Raw genomic sequence first — 22,664 nt, 5'->3', positions numbered from 1 at the left:
GGATCCTATTAAAAGTCGTTCTACTTGTGTCTGAAAATCAGTTTCCTGTACGTGTGTGTATGAATCCGTATGCAGCTTGTGTGTTAATGAATCTTTAGTGCCCCTTTCGACAGATGCACAACAACATTGAACAGCCACAACTCAGATGCTGCGATACAAACGCCATGAGGCAGGAGAGTATGGGAGAAGGATTCAGAAAGAGGACACAGAGAGGTTGGAGGAGAAGAGAGGGAGCAAGATAAAAAAGATGGGGGGCCAAGGGAGGAATGAAAACGAGGCACATATGGAGGCTGTAGGGGAGGCCATGAATAATATGAAATGACACCACAAAGGGAAGATCTTAAGTATCCCGCTGTGTCAGAGCTGCAGGGAACAAAAATGCTTTGGATTTTAACATGCAATTTTATTCAGTCGTTTTCTCCGTTAAAATACCAAGATGCTTCTTTGGTTCTTCATACCATAAGTGTTCTTCTCTATTCTCGTTGGTCATACATGCAAACAGCCTTGTGTTATGTGTCTTTGCAGCTAGTTTAATGTGTAAACCGGGGCAAGTTGTCACTTTAAAATATTTAGTAATGCATTCTGAGCAAAAGGTACAGCAGATAGAAGTGTGGCCTTGCAGATCTGCAGGGAATTTTTCTATCCAACTCTGATAGTACACGTGGATTGGCACGTGTGTGTCTGTGTGTGCGTGTGTCAGGGTGGGGTGGGGGACTTGATTCAAAAAGTTTTTGTGTTTGAATGTGTGTGTGTGTGTGTGTGTGTGTGTGTAGGTGTGTAGGTGTGTGTGTGTGTGTGTGTGTGTGTGTGTGCAAATTCTGTTCTGCGTCTGCTGTTATGACTGGTGACAGAAGTCCTTACTACGTGATGTGTTATTGACTGTCAATCAGCGGGACCTTCACAACTATCACAATCAATTCATGTTTCAGTGTGTGGTTTGAATTCAAGGGCAACGTGCAGTCATTCACTCACAGTATTAATTACAGCAAATGATCAGCACAGGAACGTCTACAGACAAGATAAATAGAGCTGGATATATTGCTGCTGTTCAGCCATCGTAGCAAATGCAGAAACTGAACTGAGAAAAAAGTGTTGTTTTCAGAGTAAACAGACTTTAGAAAAACAAAGACGGAACAATGACCTATTTCACATGCAGGGAAGAGCAGATTACTTGGGGACATTTAATCAGCAGGTATACTTCAGATATACCTTCTTTTTATATGCACAGCTCATTAGAACTCTCAGTACAGTATCCCACAAGTTCTTCAGCTAATGAGCTCATGTTGTGAAGACACAACATGTAACACACTGTTACTTTTAATTCATAGTAGCATTTTTTGTGTGAGTGGGAATAGTTATAGAGATATGTGATGTAGTTACAATAAAGACCTGAAGTTGTTCATTAATTTAAATCGCCCACATTAGTTTCTTGAAATGGATTGAGATTAAAAGTCAAGCTAAAATGTAGTTTCAGACTTAACATTGGGTGTCAGAAAGACAAGTTCTTAAAGTCAGGGTTAGTAATTTTCTCCAAATAGATTTTTTAAGAATTTGGTTGAAATCGTCTATAGGTCCTGACTGAAATTATTAATTAATGTCCCTTTAGAAAAGAAACAAGAATATGTAAAAACTTTAATCAATGTCTGCCACGGGGTACACATTTGATAAACCAAGCATGCCTCTTGGTTTTTCTGCTCGATCTCTACATCTTTCGTGCACTAGCACACTCAAAACGCTTCATCGATAACAGAGTTCATGAGTTTGTCATTGACTGAGTAGTAAAATAGTCACTTATTTTACACTTGTTAAAATAAAGTTTACTGTTTGCTTACCACTGAATGAGTAATGAGGCGACTTGAACTAGCTAGTTAACTCAAAAGAGAATATGCACTAGTCAGTAGTGACCAAACAAATGAGACACAGCAGCCGAAATGTGTTGAGAGTAGCTGAGCTCAGCCTTAGAAATAGGAGAAGAAGTTAGGAAACCTGGCAGGAATTTGGAGTTGAGCTGCTGCTTGTTCGTATCGCAACTGTGGATGTTCATCTTCATAAGTCAAATAACTAATATATTCATGGAAAAGATATTTCCATATTTGGAATTATTTGAAATATATATTCTTCCTACCTGGAGTGTATTTCTCAAGAGAGGGTGTACAGCAGTTTCTACTGAGAGAGAGATTTAGCAAGTTAACCAACACATGAAGTCACATGCATCCCATTCTGTGAAGCCAGTGACATGTTGTTGTGTTATTATTATTATTTTTTTGCACAACTGCAGTTCATCATGCAGGCGTTTGAATGGTCCCACTAAAGCAGCTGGTGTTAGAGGTGAGACGCATTGCTCATCGGCACCTGGATTTATGTTGCTTGGCAACAGAAGAATGACAAACATCACCCTACCCCCTCATCACTTATCCCTGTTGGGCTTCAACAATTTTGAACCCGTGCACGGCTCCACCACTGCTCAGTCTAGTTTTCCAAAAATTGAGAATTCCACCATCCCCCACTCGTAATTCTGCAGAGCTGTTCAGACAGGTCCATTAAGAGCATGGCTGGCGAGCTTTGATCCTTCTCACCAAGCCCTGCCTGCTTTGTGTCCAGCCCCTTCTGTCATGTACATCTGAAAACCTTGAGCATTTTGATCAAAATTCTGTCTGTATTTAATTTCCATACTAATTATGACATTTGTTAATTTCAAGCTTCCCAGAATTGCCACAAAACTCATTTTTCAATTAAGCATAAGCATGTGTTTGCAAGAACCATTGTACGATTAATAACCCTGGAAGCAGTAATTTCCCATGCTGATGATGTTTCAACACCATACTGAGGGGATGTAAAATGTTTCAAGAGTGTTACTGAAAGATAGATGCAAACAGTCACAGTGAGGGGTTCAGTCAGGGTGAAAGCTTTGTTAACTCACTCTCTGTTTTTAAATCCCATAAAACACATTTTTAAATCCCATAAAACACATCTTTTTAAACAGTCTGATCAGTCTTCATCCCTTCTCACAAATGATTACATACACTGTAAAATTGCCTTTTTACTGATAATTTTACTGATATATTCTTACTATTGTATGTTATCTCTGCTTTGTAAGGTGAACTTGAGGGCTTTGAAAGACGCCTTTAAATAAGATATATTATTATTGTTATTATTTTTACTAATGGTTTTAAAAGACCAACCAATAGTTCTACTGGATTTTTTTGTCATGGTTTGTGTTAAAAAGCACACATAGATAGAATAGAATAAACTAAAATACAAATAGCTACAATTGATAGTTTACTCAGGGATGGTCATATAGCTCCACAAAGACAAACATATAGTACAGTACAATATCTTCTTGAGTGTAAATTTGTGATGTCTTAAATGTTACTGCTGATTTGATGAAGTATTTCATTTGGAGACATTCACTTGTTTCTACTGTTTCTGCTTTGAAACTCTGGGTTTATCCTGTGGTTCTCTAAGTGAAGAGCGAAAACACAATTTATTATGAGACTAGGGAGACTAATATATTCATTCTGCCTGTTACGACAAGATTGAAACAAGAAAAACTATCTTATAATTTGTTTTCTTCCTTTGGAAATACATTATCTGTAGGAGAAATATGTGTCATGTAGTGGTTACGTGTGTGCCTATGTGTGTGTGCATGTTTACACCTCCCTCAATTACTGCATCTTTTTACAAGAAAACTATTGTGTCTGAAGAAAACTGAACCAGAAGGCAGGAATACAACTACAATACCGAGAAAACTCAATTATCCTATGCATATACTGTTTCTTTCACCCTGTGTATAGTTCAGTCACAGTCACTGAGCAAAGAAATACTTATCTGCACCATTAGCAGACCTCAGGGATATGAAATCTTTTTTTTTTCTTTTTAAAGCCAAGACATTTACGCCTTGTGTAGTGATTTCACCTTGAGTCAAGGTGAGGAGGACATAAAGATAATATTCTTTCATGCTGATTACCTAGCTGCACACCTGAAGCTGCTGCTGCAAAATTTCTGACCAGTTCTTAATTTTATCAGATAATGCTTTTTTTTTTAAAAATTTTACATTTCTAAAAGTAGTTAATTCTGTATTATTTTCCATCAACATTTAAAGACAAGTGAAACATGCTTTCATGTCATTCTCAGCTGCCTGTGAAAGCACAAAACTCGTATTTGCAAGTGTCTGTGGGTTAATTGGCTGTGGACAGCTGCTGAGAAGCAATTTGTCTACTGTTGGAAAGCCTCGCTTCAGTCAAGGTCTATTCCAGTATTCAATTAAACCCCTTTTTTTTAGTGGTTTCCACTGTAACACAACACGTAACCCAATCCAATTCAGCCTAGATCAAATTTACTGGGCTAAGTGATTTTTATGGTGTAGTGTAGATCAAATTCACAAGGGGATGTAAATTTGATCTACACTGCTGAGAGGTGCAAAAGAAAGGTGCTGTTAGGGAAATATAGTACGTTTTGTCTGGAGAGAGTCCTGGTAATGATGCAGTCTGTTTTCCTCTCTACACCTTTCAGTTTGTCTTAATATTGGATCCAGCATATTTTATCATAAACAATCTACACATTCTACTTTGTTCACAGCCTCCAAGTAAGTATTTGTATCAGGTCTTGGAGGCTCCTATGGTAGTATAGTTATTCAGTAGGTTAGTCAGTCCAATGGGGGCTCCTGGGAATGGATTGTGTTGATGCATGATTCCAAGTCTGAATACTTTGTCCGGGTAATATAACCAGAAAACCCCTCAAAAAATGTTTGTTGTAATATCGATGATTCACATATTTGCCTATCGGTAAAGCTAGGAGAAACCAGTTTAGGAAAATTGAAACATGCCTTAAAGACATAACGTGGGTGATTATCAATGTTCTGCTTATAACTCGTACAAAACTAAACTTATTGTGGCAAAATCTTTTTTAGGGGGGTGCAGGGGGGAGAGGATAAAGAACGTTTCTCCAAATCTAATGAAATGCTTTTAAAGTAATAATCCCTTTTGAATATGTAACATTCCTGAATGTTAAATGTAACATCTTTGCTTGTCCATAGTGCCCGTGCAGGTGCTCCTGTAGCATGTAGCATGAAGCAACGCTAGGCACTGTAATGCCAAGTTCAGCATCACTCAGCCATCGTAGAGATGATTTGTGCTCTTTTCTTATGATGAAATAAGACATCACAGTCCATTCCCAAGTCTATTTCTCCCAAACCTTCGACACTGTATCGTGCACCCTCAAGTTAACCAAATTAGTTTTTTTGGTTTTTTTACGATTTCTCAGTAAAACTACATATGGATGACCCATAGTTCAACTTGTCCCTGTTTCCTTCCACAAAGTCTAGGCCAGTACAAGGTCAATATTTCCCACTGGTAGTCTACTGCTGCAGGAAGCCCAGCTCTAGTATCTTACTATCCTGTGTGGTTTTGCATTGATCCTGCACGTTCATTAGTTGCTGCTTCAAATTATTAGTTAAGTCACAGCTCGCCTGCTTACATTTATCTCTGCCAGATAAGCTTGAAGGCTTAATCAAAGTACATACGCCAAGCTGTGAATTATGTAAATAATACCAACGTGCACGAGAAATAATCTGGCACTTAAAGAGATTAAAAGTGTCCATAAAACTTCAAACAACCATGGGCGCCATTCGTTAATTGTTCCCAGGAGATTTTGTAGAAAGGAGTTTTGACTTGAGTGTCTGTACAGCCTTGGGATTTATTGCTGAAATAAAGCCGGAGAACCTCACATGACATAGCAGCAGAGAGGAGCAGCTGTTATTTCTCACTAGCCATCTATAAATTTATCCTCCACAGATTGAACCTGCTGGCATTAGAGGGGATCGAAAAGTTGAATTCATTGAGTGTCCCAGCAACAACAATGCAAATTTCAGAATATTATACACAATATTATTTCTAATGATGGCCAGTGACTGAGACATGGATGTAAACATACTTGCATGAAAAGTGTGTGTGTGTGTGTGTGTGTGTGTGTGTGTGTGTGTGCGTGTGTGCGTGTGTGTGTGTGTGTGTGTGTGTGTGTGTGTGTGTAGGTGTGTGTGTGTGTGTGTGTAGGTGTGTGTGTGTGTGTGTGTGTGTGTGTGTGTGTGTCTGTGTGTGTGTGTGTGTGTGTGTGTATCTATAACCATGAGGGTAAAGTTACATTTATCAAACCAAGTGGGGCTCTCCCTAAACACGTCAAAAATGATATCAGCCGACTACAGCTTTGGCCACAGCACAAAATAACAGTAATAAAGCAACAAGCTTGACAAGGGTCTAGCTGGCAGTGTTTTAAACGTTGTTTTCTCTTTGTCCCCATACAGTATCAACATTTCTCAACACAAATAAATAACAACCTTTTTTTTGATTTTGTGGTTTTACATTGAGTGAATACATAATACATGCCTATATGTAAATAATAAAGACATTTGGCAAGCAAGCCAAACCAGAGTTTTGTGATCTAAGAAACGGGACAAGCGAACCAGAACCACAGGACAGTCGGAACAAGAACGGGGCAAAAGCCTGTACACAGACAAATAGGATATATTTCAGAAAAGAATGGCATAGGGTCAAACTGAGAGCAACTGAGAAGTACTGAACATTAATGTTTGCTGTTGTTTTAGTAAAACAAAATAACAATCTTGAGCAGTCTTATTTCCCTCTCTTCCATTTTTTTTCAGGTTAGGTCAGTTTTTTTTTCTTTATGGAAACAATATTACAGCATTTAAGCAAGCTGCAATATTGTTTCCTCAATGGACCATCAGCCTTTTTATTTATTTGACTAATCCGATAAAAATCCTGCATCTCTCAATCACATTTACCTTTGAATTCAGCCAACCTGCAATGCAATGTTCTGCTTTGTTACACTCTGTGTGGAGGGCCTCAGGTGTGGCTAAACACACACAGCAGTGATTTAGCACTTCTCCGGCAGCCAGGTGTTCATTTCACTAACAATAGAGCTGCAACGTCATTGTGCTACAGGCCAGCTCCATCCTCTCATCACAGACTGGAAAGCAGGGCCACTGCCACAGTCACTGCCTCGCTCCCCAGTCTGACTTGTAAATGGTCTTTTTATTTAAGGCTCCCTCCTTTGTCTTGCTAATCAAAGATGGCTCTTGTTTGAAATGCGGATGAATGAAACAGAGGATGTGGATGATGGATGGAAGAGATGGGTGGGAGGGAGGAAAGGTTTAGGTATACGGTGAAGGGTTCTGTTTAATTCATGAATTCAGTTTTGATTAGGAGTTGAAAAGGGACTTTGGATTTACTATATCTTGTTTGTATTGTACAAATGCTACTGTGCAATTGAACACAACAACGAAGACAACACAAAGGCTGTTGAGGAAAAATCCTCTTCCTGGGAAAAATCATTTCAGATAAAACCAACTTCTCCTATCAGATGTAACATTTGGCTAAAGCTATTGAGAAAAACAAACCCATGTGCTTCTGAATGCACACAGTAGTTGAACAGAGGTATTGTTGAAACACGTGTCTGAAATGACAATACTGACATTATAACTGACATTAGCAGTCCTCCATATATTGTTGATTCTACATCTCCTTTGAGACCTCCTGCAGCTATATATTTTGCTGCACTGGATTTAGACAACAATCAAAACAGAGACATATAGAAGAGATAAGAAAAGGCATTAGAGGTATGACGAAAACAGCGCCATAGATATCGCACATCTTTATGAAACGAAAAGAGGGCTATAGTAAGATACTGCATGTGCTCAGTAAATATTTTCTGCACATGACAGGAGGTGAAATAGCGGATGGACCCCTTCTGTTACAAATGAAGTTTGATGGATTACACAACAGCCAATGAAGGGTACGGTGTCTCATTCTGTATTCAGGTGCAGCTCTCTGTTTGTCAAACACCTCCACCTCTTTGCTGTCCTTAGTGCCAATGACACCACAGGGGTACGATAACAACGCCGTAAAGGCAAGGTTGATATAATTTGATGAGACTGTCTTTGCATTGTTTAAGGCATGATTATGTTTTATACGAGTGGAAAGGTTGTCAGGAGGATATGCTAAGTTGTGCACGTGCAATTAAACACCTGGATATGCGAAAAGCATGTGTTTGTGCCTTCAGGTTTCTGTTTCCATAATAAGCTTTGACTTTGGAGAATGTGTGAGTCAGTTAGATTAAATTGAGTTCTGGTTATGTCGATTATTCATATATCATTAGCATGACCTTGTAGGAGTAGTTAATTTTGTGCGTGCAATTAAATGTTTTTGGTTTATTAGGTTATGTTTGCACCTAATAGTTTCATACTTCAGAAATCTTTACATTTTCTTTTAATAGACTAACCCAAAGATAAGCACAATTTCAGCTTGCAAACAGATGGTGCCTGTGAGAGTGTCATCCAAAGCCTAAACAACACAACATTGTGTTACAGCATGTGTTACATTGCCAAATGGGCTTAGCTGATAAATAAGCCCCATAACAATATTGTGTTGGAAAAAAGGGGGTCTTATAAGGTAATATAGTCTTGTGTGATTTATCATCATTAATAGAAAAAACTTGATTGGACTCTATCTTTGGTGCGAGTCTCTAAATCCTAGTTTGATATCCAACTCCTCAAAGACAGATTGTTTGCAAATCTAAAAATATTTCTTATCCATCCCCTGTAAGTCCTTATTCAGGCGAGAACATTCCAGAAATGATTTAATAAGCTAAAGGCCTGTGTGTGTGTGTGTGTGTGTGTGTGTGTGTGTGTGTGTGTGTGTGTGTGTGTGTGTGTGTTTTGACAAAGTCACAACCGAGCCCCAAGTGTGCAGCAGGTGATGCGTGGAGATTGAAAATTATTAGCAGGTTGCCCAAGGAAATCACAAAAAATTATCCGTGGATGAAGTGATTAAATTTCTTCATTCAATATTATGTGCATCCGCTGTCAGGCGCTTAAAGAAAGGGAAATGGGCAGCTTGGTCTGACTCAATGCTTGGAAAATCTCCTTAGAGACTGTTACCACACAGAGGATAGACCCCCTCTGCAGGAACAGATATAAGGCGGTAACAATGAAAAGAAGAAATCAAGCTTCATGGTTAACAGGTTAGACACGAGGAAAAACAACAGCATAATAATCTCTCACTTTGTATTTCATCAATATGCTTCCATCTATCATAACTCTTAAATGATAAAACAGATAGAACTCAGCTTTCAGCAAAGTGACTATTGAGCTGCAGCGATCGATAACTCTTGTCCTCACGTTGAATGCAATGTCTGGCAGCATACAGCAATTATCAAAACACTTGGGCAACAGCCAAGTGTTTTTATCAACCCAGCATTCAAAACATGCACAATCAATAATTCAATAACATTCATATCTGAGTTAAAGGCATGTATTGCTGCCACCAGCAACTTTAAAATAGAAAATGGCTCTTTATCAAAAGTATGAGCGAGAGCTTGATTCGAGTTAGAGACAACATGCTTTATAATTTATTTTTCATGTTACGTCACGAATTATGACATAATATGCTTTACACTAGGGGGAGACAGAGACCCTGCATAGATGGACAAGTATAATGACAAGCACATTGCATGATTTATGATTTAAGGGCATATTATGTTAAATCAAAATGGGAAACAAAGCCCTTCCCCTTTTTCCTAGTGACACATTATGTAATTAACCGTTTCCATTTACAAGCAAAGAAAATTAATTCCAATTTCAAAGTGTTTATAGTCCAGGGTTGTTCTCGGGTGTGATGTGACTTCAAATGCTCACTGGAGCACAGAGGCAGGTGGTGCCTGGTTGTTTAATTGAAACATATATTTGTAGAATGTGGGCCATATTACTGGGTTGTATCCTGTGGGAGGCACGTCATGAAAATGGAGAGAGAAGAGAGACAATGGGAGAGACGAGGAGGGTTATTGAATTGCACTTTGGATCTCGAAGCCATAATGCCATGTTGTTGGGGAGTTTATGGGATGTGTTGCCCAATCAATAACCAATTTATGTGAACTTGATGGAAGAATAGTGGTACACTTGTTTCATCGCCCTGTTTGACTACGTACGTGACTTTGGTATAGGTTTCTCGGGGCATGTCTTCTTTTCTAAAAAAAACCCTCCATCCTTTCCTCTTCATGCAAAGTATGGTGGTTGACCTGCTGCCTCCTCCAAATTCGGCACAAAGTATGTGATAAACCATCCTGTGTTTTTTTTAAAACACACACTGAGTAAAAATGAATACATCTCAACTATTGCATGGTGATATCTATGCCAGGCAATCTACCGTACAAGAGGCATGCATGGGGTTGCTATAACAACCGCTACTGCTATATTCGTCGCTGCAGTGGGTCATGACTGGCTAAAAGAGCACTGAAAATCACATCTGGTTCCTACTGCAAGTCCTTTTTTTTTTTTCTTTTTTTTTTTTACCCTTTCTCTTCTCCAGTTCTTTTACCGTTTCCTAGGTTTCTTTGTCCTTCTCAACCTCTGTAGTTTTGCTTATCTGGACTGGCTTTTCTCCCTCTGAATACAACTCTCTTTATCACCTCTATACAGAGCTCCGTTAGACCGTTGTAATACAAATTACAAAGTTTTCTTAAAGAAGAAACAAAAAAAAGTCTTTTAAAGTCTTTTCAGAAATGAAAGCTGGAAACCCTCAAGATGACCATTTCCCTTTCAACACAATCTTAGTCAGAGATAAGTTGCACAGAGTAACAGTACTGCATTTTCCTCTCAACATTCTGGTCGACTCATACCTTGTGCAATTCCATCCCTACAAATCACCAAAGTAACAACTGTCCAGTAAACAAAGGCTTTAACACAAATTTGTGAAGGGCATCAAGTTTAATAGTTTAAAAGCAGCTCACTCACACAGGAGAGATTTCCCATTGGAAAAGAAAGGCGTGGTATGATTGAATCAAAAAGTAGAAACATTTCTACAGTGTTATACTATAGAAATAGGCACACATGTAGTCTCAATAGCAATGCTAGTGTGGGACACAAGCAACAGTCAAAGCTTGAGAATTTTTTAGAGTAACTGCATGTGCAGAGAGACTTCACTGACTGGATGCACTTTAACGTCAGTGCTGACACAGGAACACGAATAAAAGATTCATACAGAGGAGGAGAGCGTAGGAAAGACCTCAAGGTGAGTCAGATCATCTGGAATAAAATGGCTTGGTACAATATCATCTGATTGTTTCATTACATTGTGGTTTCAGTGATGCACACAAAAAAAACACAGTGATGCACATCCAAACAGTATAAAAGCTCTGAAAGTGTTCTCCATAAAAATACATCAAAATATATTTGCCAGTACAAATAAAACTTTGACACAAAATGTCAGCATGGTCTATAAAATTGCAATACACAAATTGAACTCCACAGTACTACATCGCCAGTAAAAGTTGTGTATAACAGCAGTAGGGCAGGTCCAACTGAAGCAAAGCTGGTATTTATCTCCAAATATGTGCAAAACAGTGACTTACTTGTCCTTTTATTGTACCTGCTGTATTGTGAATGCACTTGACTGCAGATGCCTGGCACAAAGGTAAAAATAAATAATATTAATAATAATAACAGGAGGTAAAGAAGGAGAACATTGAGCACATTGTGGACAGGCTCTTCACAAGACTCCATTGAAACACAGGGGAGGTCTGTTGTCTCATATGTGATAATGATTCCTTCACAGAGACATAGACGTTGTTAAGAGACTCTGAATTCCCCTCCTGATCGATTAATACCTGAAAAGAGCAAAGAGCAGTCTTATTCAACATGGAACAAGTGCATAACAAAGCATATATGCAAAATTATATATATAAAAAAAAAAAATCATTATCTAGTAAACAAAGTTTTATCCAGGATTGTTCAGCCTGAGAAACCTCCCTCATTAACATGCACATGGTTTACTGGAAGGATTTACTTTATTCACTGTGTTTAGACTGAATATTTCCAAATTGTCACGCTCCTAATGAACTGCTGAAATTACTTTACCTCCACAAATTATAAATTAGCACACAAATGAGCCATATCAAACTTTACAGACTCTATGATTAAAACTATAGAGTAGCACTAAACTACCTCTCACAAAAACCTGTCTCAAAATTCCTTATGAATAGCGTTAGACTTTGAGAGCGACTGTGCACTAAATGGAGGGTGAGTAGTGCACTTGTGATTAGGCGAATTCCAAAAAATGAGAGGAATGAAGTCTCTTTAGACGAGGATGAGCACAATGAGGATGTTAAAGCATCAGGACTCAACTACAGACATGCACAGGCACTACCTTTGAAGGTGCAAACAATGAGCTGAAAGTGAGTGAGATGATTTATTGTGCTGTATTGGATTGAGAGAATCACATGTAAAATACCGTATTACTGACAACCACTTTCATTCGGTTGCAGGAACGGCTGGATTTGCTTTCTGCTCAGAGGGAATGGCTAAGTAGTTTGTCCTGCAGATTGGTAAAAAAGCAAAGCAGGGTCTAAGAGCTGGTAGTAGCGTCAGGCCCACTGTCGCATGACACCAAAGACTAGTGCTGGTTAAGGTTATTATAATTCTAGCTGCAGTGGGACATGAATTCATTTCTCTCCTTTTTAAACCGTTAGGCTTTCTGCATTAATAATTTATATGCTCCTAATTTCTGATGCCACTGCTATGTAAACCCCAGAGGGAATGGTTTTCACATACAAAAATAACTAGAACTGTTGCAGTTTGGAGACGCTATACAAGCTGCACAACAGGAAGACGTGACACACTTTTAGCAAACGTTCTTTGTTAAAAAAAAAAACACAAAACCCTCATTAAATACACATCCAGTAAGAAAAGAACCACACAGAAAACGCGTAGAAAAGTCAAGTCGTTGTGGTGAGGAGACTTTTGTGACTCCGTCAGCATATTTGAAACAAAGCCCTCTGTTGTATCTTTGAATGATCATCATTTTCTGCTGCTGCACTTTATCTGGTCCCTTAATAAGATGGTAACATAATCGGAGCCACTAATGCGTCACAAAATCTAACCCCATAAGGGAGTTGAAGTTGGACATATGCAAAACTTTGGATGGTTAAAAAAGATGAATACATAACAGCCACTCTGAGTGAGTGCAGCAATGTGTTGTCATACGGGTCAATAACACCTTCGGCCATTACCCATTAACTCTTTCAGCTGCAGGAAGTGATTGAGTTCACAGAGAAGTATACATTCAATAACCTAATGCTGAATTTAATGTGCACTCCTTGTTTGTCACACCCTGGATCAATAAACTTTAATGCTGAGAGCAAAGTGGGACGTAATTTCTGTTAAAGTAATATTAGTCAGCAGCAAAGTCAGAGCTTAAATGATCCACTTAATGTTACATTAAACTCTACATTACTTTCCACCCACATTTTCCTTTTACTGATCTAAAGGTCAGAATTGATTTTACCTTCTCTATTTCTAAAACACTTCTCTGATGTTGTGTCGTTTGTCAAATTCTAGTGTGCAAAAAGCTGCAGTAATTTTGCACAATATTATCAATACACATGAAGAACTGCACAATTTAGAAAATCATTCTGTAGTGAAAAAAAAAAAATCTTTGTTGTTTTTAAAAAGGAAATTTTCATTTTTTCTTGGATATTAACTGATCATTTAATCAAGTTATCATTTTATTGGGGCACCACTAGCCTGTGGTTTGATGGTTTTCAGGTGACAGTTTGTGCTTGAATTGTCTTTGTTTATATTTCACATTTCATCTATCTATTTCATTTTTATGGAAAACAGGAAACATGGTAAAGTAAGAGGGGGGGAGGGGACGTGCAGCAAAGGGCTGTGGTTGGAACCAAACCAGTTGTTTCTGTGCTGAAGACTGTATCCTCTGCATATGGGACTGGCTGCGTAGCTAAACAGGTGCCCTGTACTTTTTATTTCTTTACGTTTCAATAGTTATTTTACTGACAGGGCTGAAGAGTTTAAATGGCACACTGACATTGAACTAATCAAATAAACTCTATATTGTACTTTGTTTTACAGGAAGCTTCGAAGGGTTATTTCTAGGATTGTGTGGCTGTAAAACAGTGTCTACTATAAGATTTTCAGAAGGTTTGCAATAATGACGCATTGCATGTGTATTCTGAAAACATACATTGTGAAGCCCTCGGTTTTGTGTGTCACTGCAGGATTCAGAGTGGGAATCCAGATTAATCGTCTTCAGCAGGACAATAACTGGATCAGCACATGTGCCGTGAGTATCTCTGATTGTTCTGTCCGGGACATAAATTGCCTGCTCAAACGTTGTCAACCTTGATGGACTGGCTTCATCAACACCATGACAATCCTGTGGGAGCTGACTGTACAGGGGCATTCAGGGCTTTGTCAGTGCTGACAGGGGGACGCAAAAAGCGAATTTTTGATGGGGCTGCAAATCCACCAAGGATGTGAAAAGGTTGTTAAGAAATGAGCAGTCAGCAGAGCTTACAATTATTCAGAGCTGTAGGGCAGTCTATGTGAAAAGACAGATTACTGTTGCAAGAGGGTTACACTTTGATGCGGTTTAGACTCAATTACCTCTCTGTCCGCTTCTCTCTCTGTTTACCTGTCCAACTCTTTCCTTTCCTCTCTGTGCTGCTCCCTCTGTCTCTTGATGCCTCCTGAATTGCCCTGTCTGATGTGTTTCTGAGATTTTAAATTACGGCCATTCAATAGCCAGAAACTCAGGTCTACACAAGCAACACTTGCACTTCTTGACTCACACAATCTAGGTTAATGTAGAGTAATAGAAAAGATAAAGTTAGCTCTGAAAGAGTGTTTATCTGGACATGCTCTTTTCATTCTTACCATTATCTGTAAATCTTTGTTTGTTTGTGTGTGTGTGTGTGAGAGACTCACGCTGTGTCCTGGACCTGCTCGTCAGACCTGGAGATCTTCCTGTAGCAGTAGACCATTTCCACCAGCAGCCACAACGTCAAAAACACCAGCAGCACATACATCATGATCTCCGAGTAGAGTGCTGTGGGGTCTTGACTGGCTGTGGAGTTCAAACGACAGAGAGGAATATGTTTCAATCCTAAAGTGTTCAAACTTTGACAGTTTTTGTGAGTGTTGAGCAAAAGGGCTTAAATCACAAGTTTAAAAAAAGTGTGTCTTCCTTGTTCATGTGCAACACTGCTGACCCACAATCTCCAGACAGTCTAGTATCTAAGGCAATATGGTAACCTTCCACAGTGTCAACTCAGAGTGTTCGATAGTTTCTGTGGTAGGATTCAGCTGAACTTTAAAAAAAGCGAAATCAGTTTTTTTCTGTATCGTGTTTGAAGACAAGCTTTGGAAAAGGCACAAACTATGTAGCATACAGAACATTGTGACCTGGTGTTAGTACAATGACAATAGAGCCTGCAAAGACTTGAAGATGCCCTGTGGAGTTTTCTTTCGAACAAACAAACGTGTACTGTATAGTGCACTAGTTATTAACTGGTGGACCAAAAGTGGGACGCAAAGCCATTTTCAGTGGGTCACAAAGGTGTTCCAGGAAAAAAAAACTTCACGTCGTGTGTTTTGTTTTGTCTTGTTCCATCTCTTTGTTATGTCAAATGTTTTTTTCTGTGGTCCAAACTGCACAATGTTTCTTTAAATAAATGTGTTTGGTTGAAAATGATCACAATCTGGGGTGATGGAGGAGAAGAGAACAGCAGGAACAGTGTGTTTCCTCATAAAACAACTGAAGTTGTCTTTTGTTTAAATCCGGAAGGAAGTCTTCTTCCTTGTCACTGCTGTTGTCCTTACAATAAACAGCAGAATATCAATCACAGCGACTTTTTGTTACATGTTCCCCTCATGTCACCAACAATATGAGGGAACGCTCTAATGTTGCTGCTGCTAGTGGTGAAAATCTCCACAGAACACCTTTAAATGATAGAAAGATGGATATGTGAAGTGGTTCTCAGTACATGACAGACAGATGTTTGATTAGCCGATCTTTCTTTGTTTTTATGTACAACAGTTGACAACTTGTTAAAACAGATTCACTGGGCATTTAATGTAAGGCCGACTTAAACACATGTGAACCCAACCTTAAATATCTCTATATTGCAGGATCATTTTAAACCACTGTGAACCACTGTGCCACTGAGCGTGTACCAAATTTCAGAAAGCCTGCTGACCGGACAGTTGACAGCTTTCACTGATTTGATTCTGCAGCCGCTGCAAATAGAGGCTATTAGTGTAAGATAATCCCTCAGATGGGAAAGCAGCAATGTTCGCCATATACTAATCCATTTCACTACCATGGACTATCATTCACGTAACATGATTCCTGAGCTATGATGTACAGTGCATTCACTATCGGCTTTATGAAATTTGATACTTCAGTTGCATGAGATATGAAGCAAGGATTTTTTATGAATAAAAGTTAAGTAGTATATTTTAAAAATGTTCACTTCAGAGGGACAATTTCATGCAATTGGCATTCTCTTCTACTTAAACTTAATTTAAAAGTCATTAATATTTACACACCCCTGAGAGTGAAATATATACTACACGCAAGCAGATAGAAAAATAGTAGTTCCATATATAAATTTTGTATAATCCTGGTGAAAAATGATTCATTCCGCAAGCCAAGCATTTAGGACGTATACATTACCCCTTATTATAGACAGAAAAGAAGTTGGATTGAATAAATCTCTTCACTGACAATGGAAGAAAGCTTGGACGAACATTAGAGGACGACAAAACAAAACCCCACAACTGTTCCTCTTCAGTACATTCACAGCAAAGGGGAGAAAAGGAGAGTGGTGTTGTTAGTGGAAGACTGCCCTCACCCTGATGCATCACTTCGTGTTAAACAACAAGGTGGATACAAATACAAAACTAAAAAGCCCCGTAAAGCACTCATATGAAAACTTTATGAATCAATTAGGTAGGAGCATGTACAGAACAAAGACAGATGTCGAGACGGAGAAGTCAGCACAGCACAGACGAGTGTTCCTACTGAAGGGCATTTAAATTAACACGCTTGAGCTGAACCTCTCCTGCATGTACAGTGTGCAGCTATATCACCGTCCTCATTTTTAACAGCTCGGCTAGTCAGTGTGAGAAAATGTAGCAATTCTGTTATTAAAACGATCAGTTATGCTGTCCTACTTCTTCAAATCAAACTCTTCTTGTCAAATATTTCCAGCTATTTTCAGACTAAAACTTGATTAATTGCAATGTTATTTTACAGTAGGACTTTTCCTGTTCACAAACTGCTGGAACAAAGAGCTTATATACAGTATGAAAGGGATTAATGGTAAGTTTCATGTCTGAAATCTGAATACCTCATATTCAGCTCTTAATTAATCTTGTTTAAGGAATAATCTAAACACAAAACCAGAGATTGACTTTACATTGAAGCATACTTAAATACAAGCAACCATTGTTAGCAGAATAACATGGAAGAAAGTTTGAAAAAATGTTAGCCGCACCTCGCTCTATCACCCTCAGCTTGATATCCTTGATGAGGAAGACCGAGGGAGTGAAGAAGTCAAACTCGAACTCACGATACACATGGCACTCATAGACTCCGCTGTCATTGAGGGTGACATTGTTGATTTGAATGGAGACATCTTGCAGGTCCTGGCTCCCGTTCCATCTAAGACGGCCTTTAAATGGTCCATCCACTTCTTGTGGAACATCATCCTCATACTTGTATATCTATAGGAGAAGAAAGACAAGCAGGTCTTAATTATGTCTACAGTATGAACACAGGAAATGCTGAATCATGTAAGAAGTTAACAGTGTCCTACATGAGTTTTGTCGATTGGAATGTCATTTTCTTTGTTTGGCATGTAGTACCATTCCACACGTGTCTTTGCTTTGATCTCCTCTCGTTTCAAACAGGCGATGCAGGACAACTTCATAGACTTCCCCAGGACTGCTTCTGTTGCTGAAGGAACATCGACACATACCGGCTGGCTCAGGTGGACTGAAAGAACAAAGAAATGTCACACAATCTAGCAGCTTGCCTGATGACAGCACAGTGAAAGTGTTTAGGTCAAAAATCATGATAAAAAAAAAAAATTGTTACTTTGCTATCTGTGCTAAGTTAATTAAGAGCAATTTTCTCACATCACCACTATTGTGGATCGAGGGGAATTGTGATTTGGCTGATAAAATAGGCCCATTAAATATCTTGATACATGGGCTTATTATTCACATATAAAACAAGACTGTAACAATGTCCACAAGCATGCAATTACGTACAGTATGATTTGTTGTCGTCTAATTTTGTATATATATACAATGCATTTAATAATGGAAAAAATACATGTGCAACCCATGAACGGAGGCCATAGCACTCTCATGGGTTTGAATCTGGCTGCAGCCCTTCAACCCATTTCCTGTCTCTCTTCAGCTATCCGAAATGATAAAGGCAAAAAATTTTACGACAGCCTTAAGCATATTCTAGGTAAAGACTCATCACTGATCCAAACATAATGCTTCATATTAGGCCTACTGTAAAAGCAAGTGTATACAAAGTGCCATGTTTTCTTTAGACCATATTGAGTGACTTTGAGAATACCATCACAGACACTTCAGTGACAGATCCAGTTTTAATCCACAGTCATACACTCATGACCCAGTCGTTCTTATTGAGGTCATCAGCTCTGTCACTCTGCGCTTACATTAAATCCTACACTGAGCCAGATGCAAAACTTAGTAGGCGTTAAAAGACATCAGTTCAATTATTCAGCTCGGTATGCACTACAGAGAGACTTGAGTCACAATCCTGAAGGCAAATCTAAGATCATCCAAGCCAGTGAGCACTAATGATGGCCTCTACCCATTAGTACTAGCCAGCAGAGGGAGGAATAAATAAGGTTGAGGGAGTGTGGAAAGTTTAGGAGGAAGACAGCAAATGGTTGATACATAAATAAGAAAATTAATAATAATAAGAGGAAAGCAGTAAGCTGCTGGTAAAAGGGAATGATAATAAAGATTTCTTTTAGAGTGCATTGGGGCATCACTCTCAGTGTACAGGCCACATGGCTGTCTTTGTGTGCTGGACCTATTCTCTTATATAATCTAAAGGCCCCTCTGGGCAGACAGTGACAACATCGATTCCATTTACTTTTACTGAGAGCTCATGCAAACACATGGAAACAGGGCAGAGGAGACGGGACGCAGAGACGTGGACTAGAAAAAGGGGAAAAGAAAAAGGGCTTAACTCTTGAGTCATCTGTTCAATGCATAGATTAATTTGGCCTTAGCCGACACTGAGCTGTAGTGTTGCACTGTGCAGACGTCAGTGGGTTTACAGCCATCTGGAAGGTTTACAACATACTAAAAAGAATCCTATATACTCTTTTATGTGACGGGAAAAACTGATGGCATAAGAAGTCTAACATTCACAGGCAGAAAAAAATATTTTGCATCGTTATACTTACCAAGACAAATCAAAATTACCAAAGTTTGCCGATGAACTCTGGTTTGAGTTACCATATTAAGATCTTTCTGCAGCTTCTGAGTGTTGGTGTTTGAAGAAGCCCTGGTAGAAGTTGGAAGAAGTTTTTGAAATGAAATCAGGACCACGGACAGCGGTTCTTCTCGAAAGATGCGCGCGCAGGTTTAACTCCACTCCTCACGACCTAAAATCCATACCAAACTGTCAGCTCAAAATGTAGGGTTTTGAACTGCCAGAGGTTTTTAAAAAAAAGTTGTAGAAATGAGTCTCTGAAATCTCTAGGTGCCAAACTAAGAATGTTCTAAAACAATCTCTGACGTAGCATTCAACGTCAATCTGCAAAGGAATAACTTCATTGTTCACTCCAGTCAGTGACATAAACAAGTCCGTGATAGGTACACGACTGATGCAACAGACCTTCTTTCACAAACTCGGTCCTTCTGTCCAGAATAATCCAGACAATCAAGAATGAGGCAAAAATCACGCGATGAGGGGAAACCTGTGGATCCTCCAGACGATGTAGTCTCTCGCTCTTTGCGAGACGTGGAGCTTCAGTCACAGAAAAAAAAACAGCAGTCACAGCAGTTCTCTCATTTCATCTGTCAGAGAATGACAGCAGTGATTGTCCACTTCCTTCCTGAAGGATTGATGATGACATTTCCCAGTCGCGTCTAACTGCTTTTGTTTTCCAGCACTCACCTACTGGCAGAGGAGCACAGGCTTTGATGCGCATGCGCGAGTCACTCCCTCCCACACTACAATGTGCTTGACCATATTACTGTCATTACGGAAGGCCGAATCAAGTTATCGTTGCAAGCCTGTTTTTTGTTTTGTCTTGTTTTGTCTGCGTAAAGAAAAACAGAGAAAACACTGCAATCCGTCACATCAGGTTTAACTAATATTGAAGCTTTGAAAGAGCAAATAAACGTGTTATGTAATCCTGTGTAGCAGCTGCTAGAAGAGCTTATTCATTCCTATAAGACATTTGTTTTACATTAGTTCTAGCACAAATCAAACGTTCCATGTCTACGTTTCTTAATGATATACATATTATCCTGACATGTTTCAGTATAACAACATGGCTGTTATAAACCTGTCTACAATGTATACACTGAACAGATTTCTAATACTGACACACACACACACATCTAGTAATAGAGGCGTGTAAGCAAACAGAGTGCATATATAGTGTAAATCCTCTTGCAATATTTACTTATATCGATGCATAGGAGCAGAACAGATTGAGCATGCTGGCATAAGTACTTTGATATGGTATAAATGGAAAGGACATCCACAGACTGATCTATATCTTTGGCTTACAGCAGTAATGAAGAAGATAAAATACTGTACAGGACACAGCCCACTAATCTAGTGATCTGCTATTCTCTGGAGTTTAGCCTCAAGACAGCCTGACCTATTCCTGCAATATTCTGTCTATATGGATCCAAACAAGCACCTCTGTTGTCTGTTTTTTTTTTTTATCCCTTGCTATTAATTAATTAAAGTTTAAAGGGTTCTAAATAGGAAGGGTAGATGGAGAATACATTCCTTGGCTATATGCTGTTAAAATGATTCACTTTTACTGAGCTGGTTCAAGATTTGAGCCATGTTGTAATCCATCACACCAACACAAAACTGAAGCTGAGTGGACTGAAGTGACTGTTAAAAAGTGTCATTATTTCACCTTGTTTCCTCTCCCACCTAAAGATTTTGCATTTTTCTTTTATTTATGCCTGCAATTCATACATAATGTACGTGTGCCACTAGAAAAGTCTATATGAACGAAAATATAGTCAGTATATTAAATAATTCAAAGGAAGTTAACCAGTTAAATCGTTATTTTATAGATACATGCAGTTACGTGTAAGTTATGTTTGATGAATGTAAAAACATTGAATTTAACATTTACATTTTAATGTCAGAGAAGTTTATTTTGTCCCTTATTGCATTTCTCAGATTCCCAGAAGGAGATCCAAAAGTGTGTGAGTTTGATCTGCTGTGTGAAAGAACACAAGAAAAAAAAACAGGCCGAGATCAAACCCAGTGGCACAGATTGCTCAGGTCAGCCATGATAATCTCACTTTCACTTTCGAATTTCACTTTTTTTTCGATCTTGCAGCTATTGTTTTTTGGAGTAGAGAATTACTTCCAAGGACAGCACAACTCGAGTTTTCTATTGCCTTTCTCCTCGTTGTCTTTTTTCAATCTATCTGTAAAACTGCATAATGTGTGCCAGGTTAGAGCTGTGAAACATTGAAAACTGCTCCAGGAGTGAGTCAACAGGTTTTTAGCAGTAATGCTTAGTTGTTGGAACAGATTTCAAGAGAAAAGGGAATAGCACAGAGGAAGCTGAGTGCACTCTTGTGTGACTGTCAGAATCAGCAGTAGGCTGGCACTCTGAGCAGCAGACTAAATATGGCAGGCCTGGTTGAACCACATCCGGCAGATAAGGAAACCATAGCAACGATAACGTAGTGCCATGGTGACTAAAGGAGGCCTGCTTAGCGACAGCCTGCAGACTCTGAAAGACAACAGGACACACATACTCTTCTCCCTGTGTTGTTTTAGACTACATGGGTTTGACATTCTGCACTCAATAAAGTGTAATTGATTTCACAGCAGACATATAATTAATAATGCATTTACACTCTTGTATGTTTTGGGTCTCAGGGCTTTTGTTTTGGTGGAATTCACAGCACAAGCTGTTTGCATAAGGGAAGTCATTTCAGTGTCTGTGGGCATTATGAAAGTGGGTCACACAGAGTATGTGTTTGCTCATATATGCACTGTATACTCGTGTGCAGGCACCTTGAGGACACTGCAGAGAGATGATTTCTAAGGATTTGGAAAGATTTCAAGACTATAACATGATTACCGCTGAGACTCATGGATAACATGTTGGAAAGAAAGTGTAATGTAAATCTCATGTGCAGCTTGCAAGAATAACTGCTTAATGCTGGAGAGCGGAAAGAAAGGGTTCACACCACTTTAAATATCGCTCTAAATATCTACGATCTATCTTCCTTCCTGCAGTCTTGATCGATGTGTATCCGTTTGTCAGCAATTTATCCACAAAATATATGTGAGTCTGGCTTCCAATGTTCAGACATATGAAACAACAACAACACTTAAACACATAGAGTGCTCTGAGATATTTTAGTTTCTGGAAAAACAACTCTCGTTGGTCCGGACAACTAGAGCAAGCATAATGTACCATCCCAGCACATACATTTAAACACACACGGCTCCAGAGCAGCTCTGCAGGAAGTTATTTGATGCTGTCTCCCACTGTGAGGCAGACACACAAACCAGATCAAAGGCACA

At 39.0% G+C, this 22,664-nt stretch overlaps 1 protein-coding gene across 2 annotated transcripts; it reads right to left on the bottom strand.

Annotated features, from left to right (window-relative positions):
- Positions 1–10,566: 10,566 nt before the first annotated feature.
- On the bottom strand, positions 10,567–20,053 carry scn3b (sodium channel, voltage-gated, type III, beta). 2 transcript variants are annotated; one of them, XM_079354820.1, is made up of 6 exons: positions 19,324–20,053; positions 17,683–17,861; positions 17,362–17,590; positions 14,789–14,927; positions 12,297–12,380; positions 10,567–11,673 (listed from the first exon to the last, which is right to left on the bottom strand). In XM_079354820.1, exons 1-5 carry the CDS (start codon positions 19,376–19,378, stop codon positions 12,317–12,319), a joined length of 666 nt encoding a protein of 221 aa, XP_079210946.1. In that variant the 5' UTR covers positions 19,379–20,053; the 3' UTR covers positions 10,567–11,673; positions 12,297–12,316. The 2 variants fall into 2 exon arrangements, with proteins under 2 accessions (XP_079210946.1, XP_079210947.1); XM_079354821.1 differs by lacking the exon at positions 12,297–12,380.
- Between the last annotated feature and the right edge of the window lie 2,611 nt (positions 20,054–22,664).

This window comes from Symphodus melops, assembly GCF_947650265.1.
Source record: "Symphodus melops genome assembly, chromosome: 10".
Taxonomy (NCBI): domain Eukaryota; kingdom Metazoa; phylum Chordata; class Actinopteri; order Labriformes; family Labridae; genus Symphodus; species Symphodus melops.
This window is presented reverse-complemented; position numbering and strand designations above follow the sequence as displayed.

What these genes read in the sequence shown, in the direction of transcription:
- scn3b (XM_079354820.1), bottom strand. Translation starts at nt 19,378, where the DNA reads ATGGTAACTCAAACCAGAGTTCATCGGCAAACTTTGGTAATTTTGATT. An exon ending in GGTAATTTTGATTTGTCTTG is followed by an intron (nt 17,862 to 19,323) that starts GTAAGTATAACG and finishes TTGTTCTTTCAG; the next exon opens with TCCACCTGAGCCAGCCGGTA. An exon ending in GAGCAGGTCCAGGACACAGC is followed by an intron (nt 12,381 to 14,788) that starts GTGAGTCTCTCA and finishes ACCAATCTGCAG; the next exon opens with GACAAACTACTTAGCCATTC.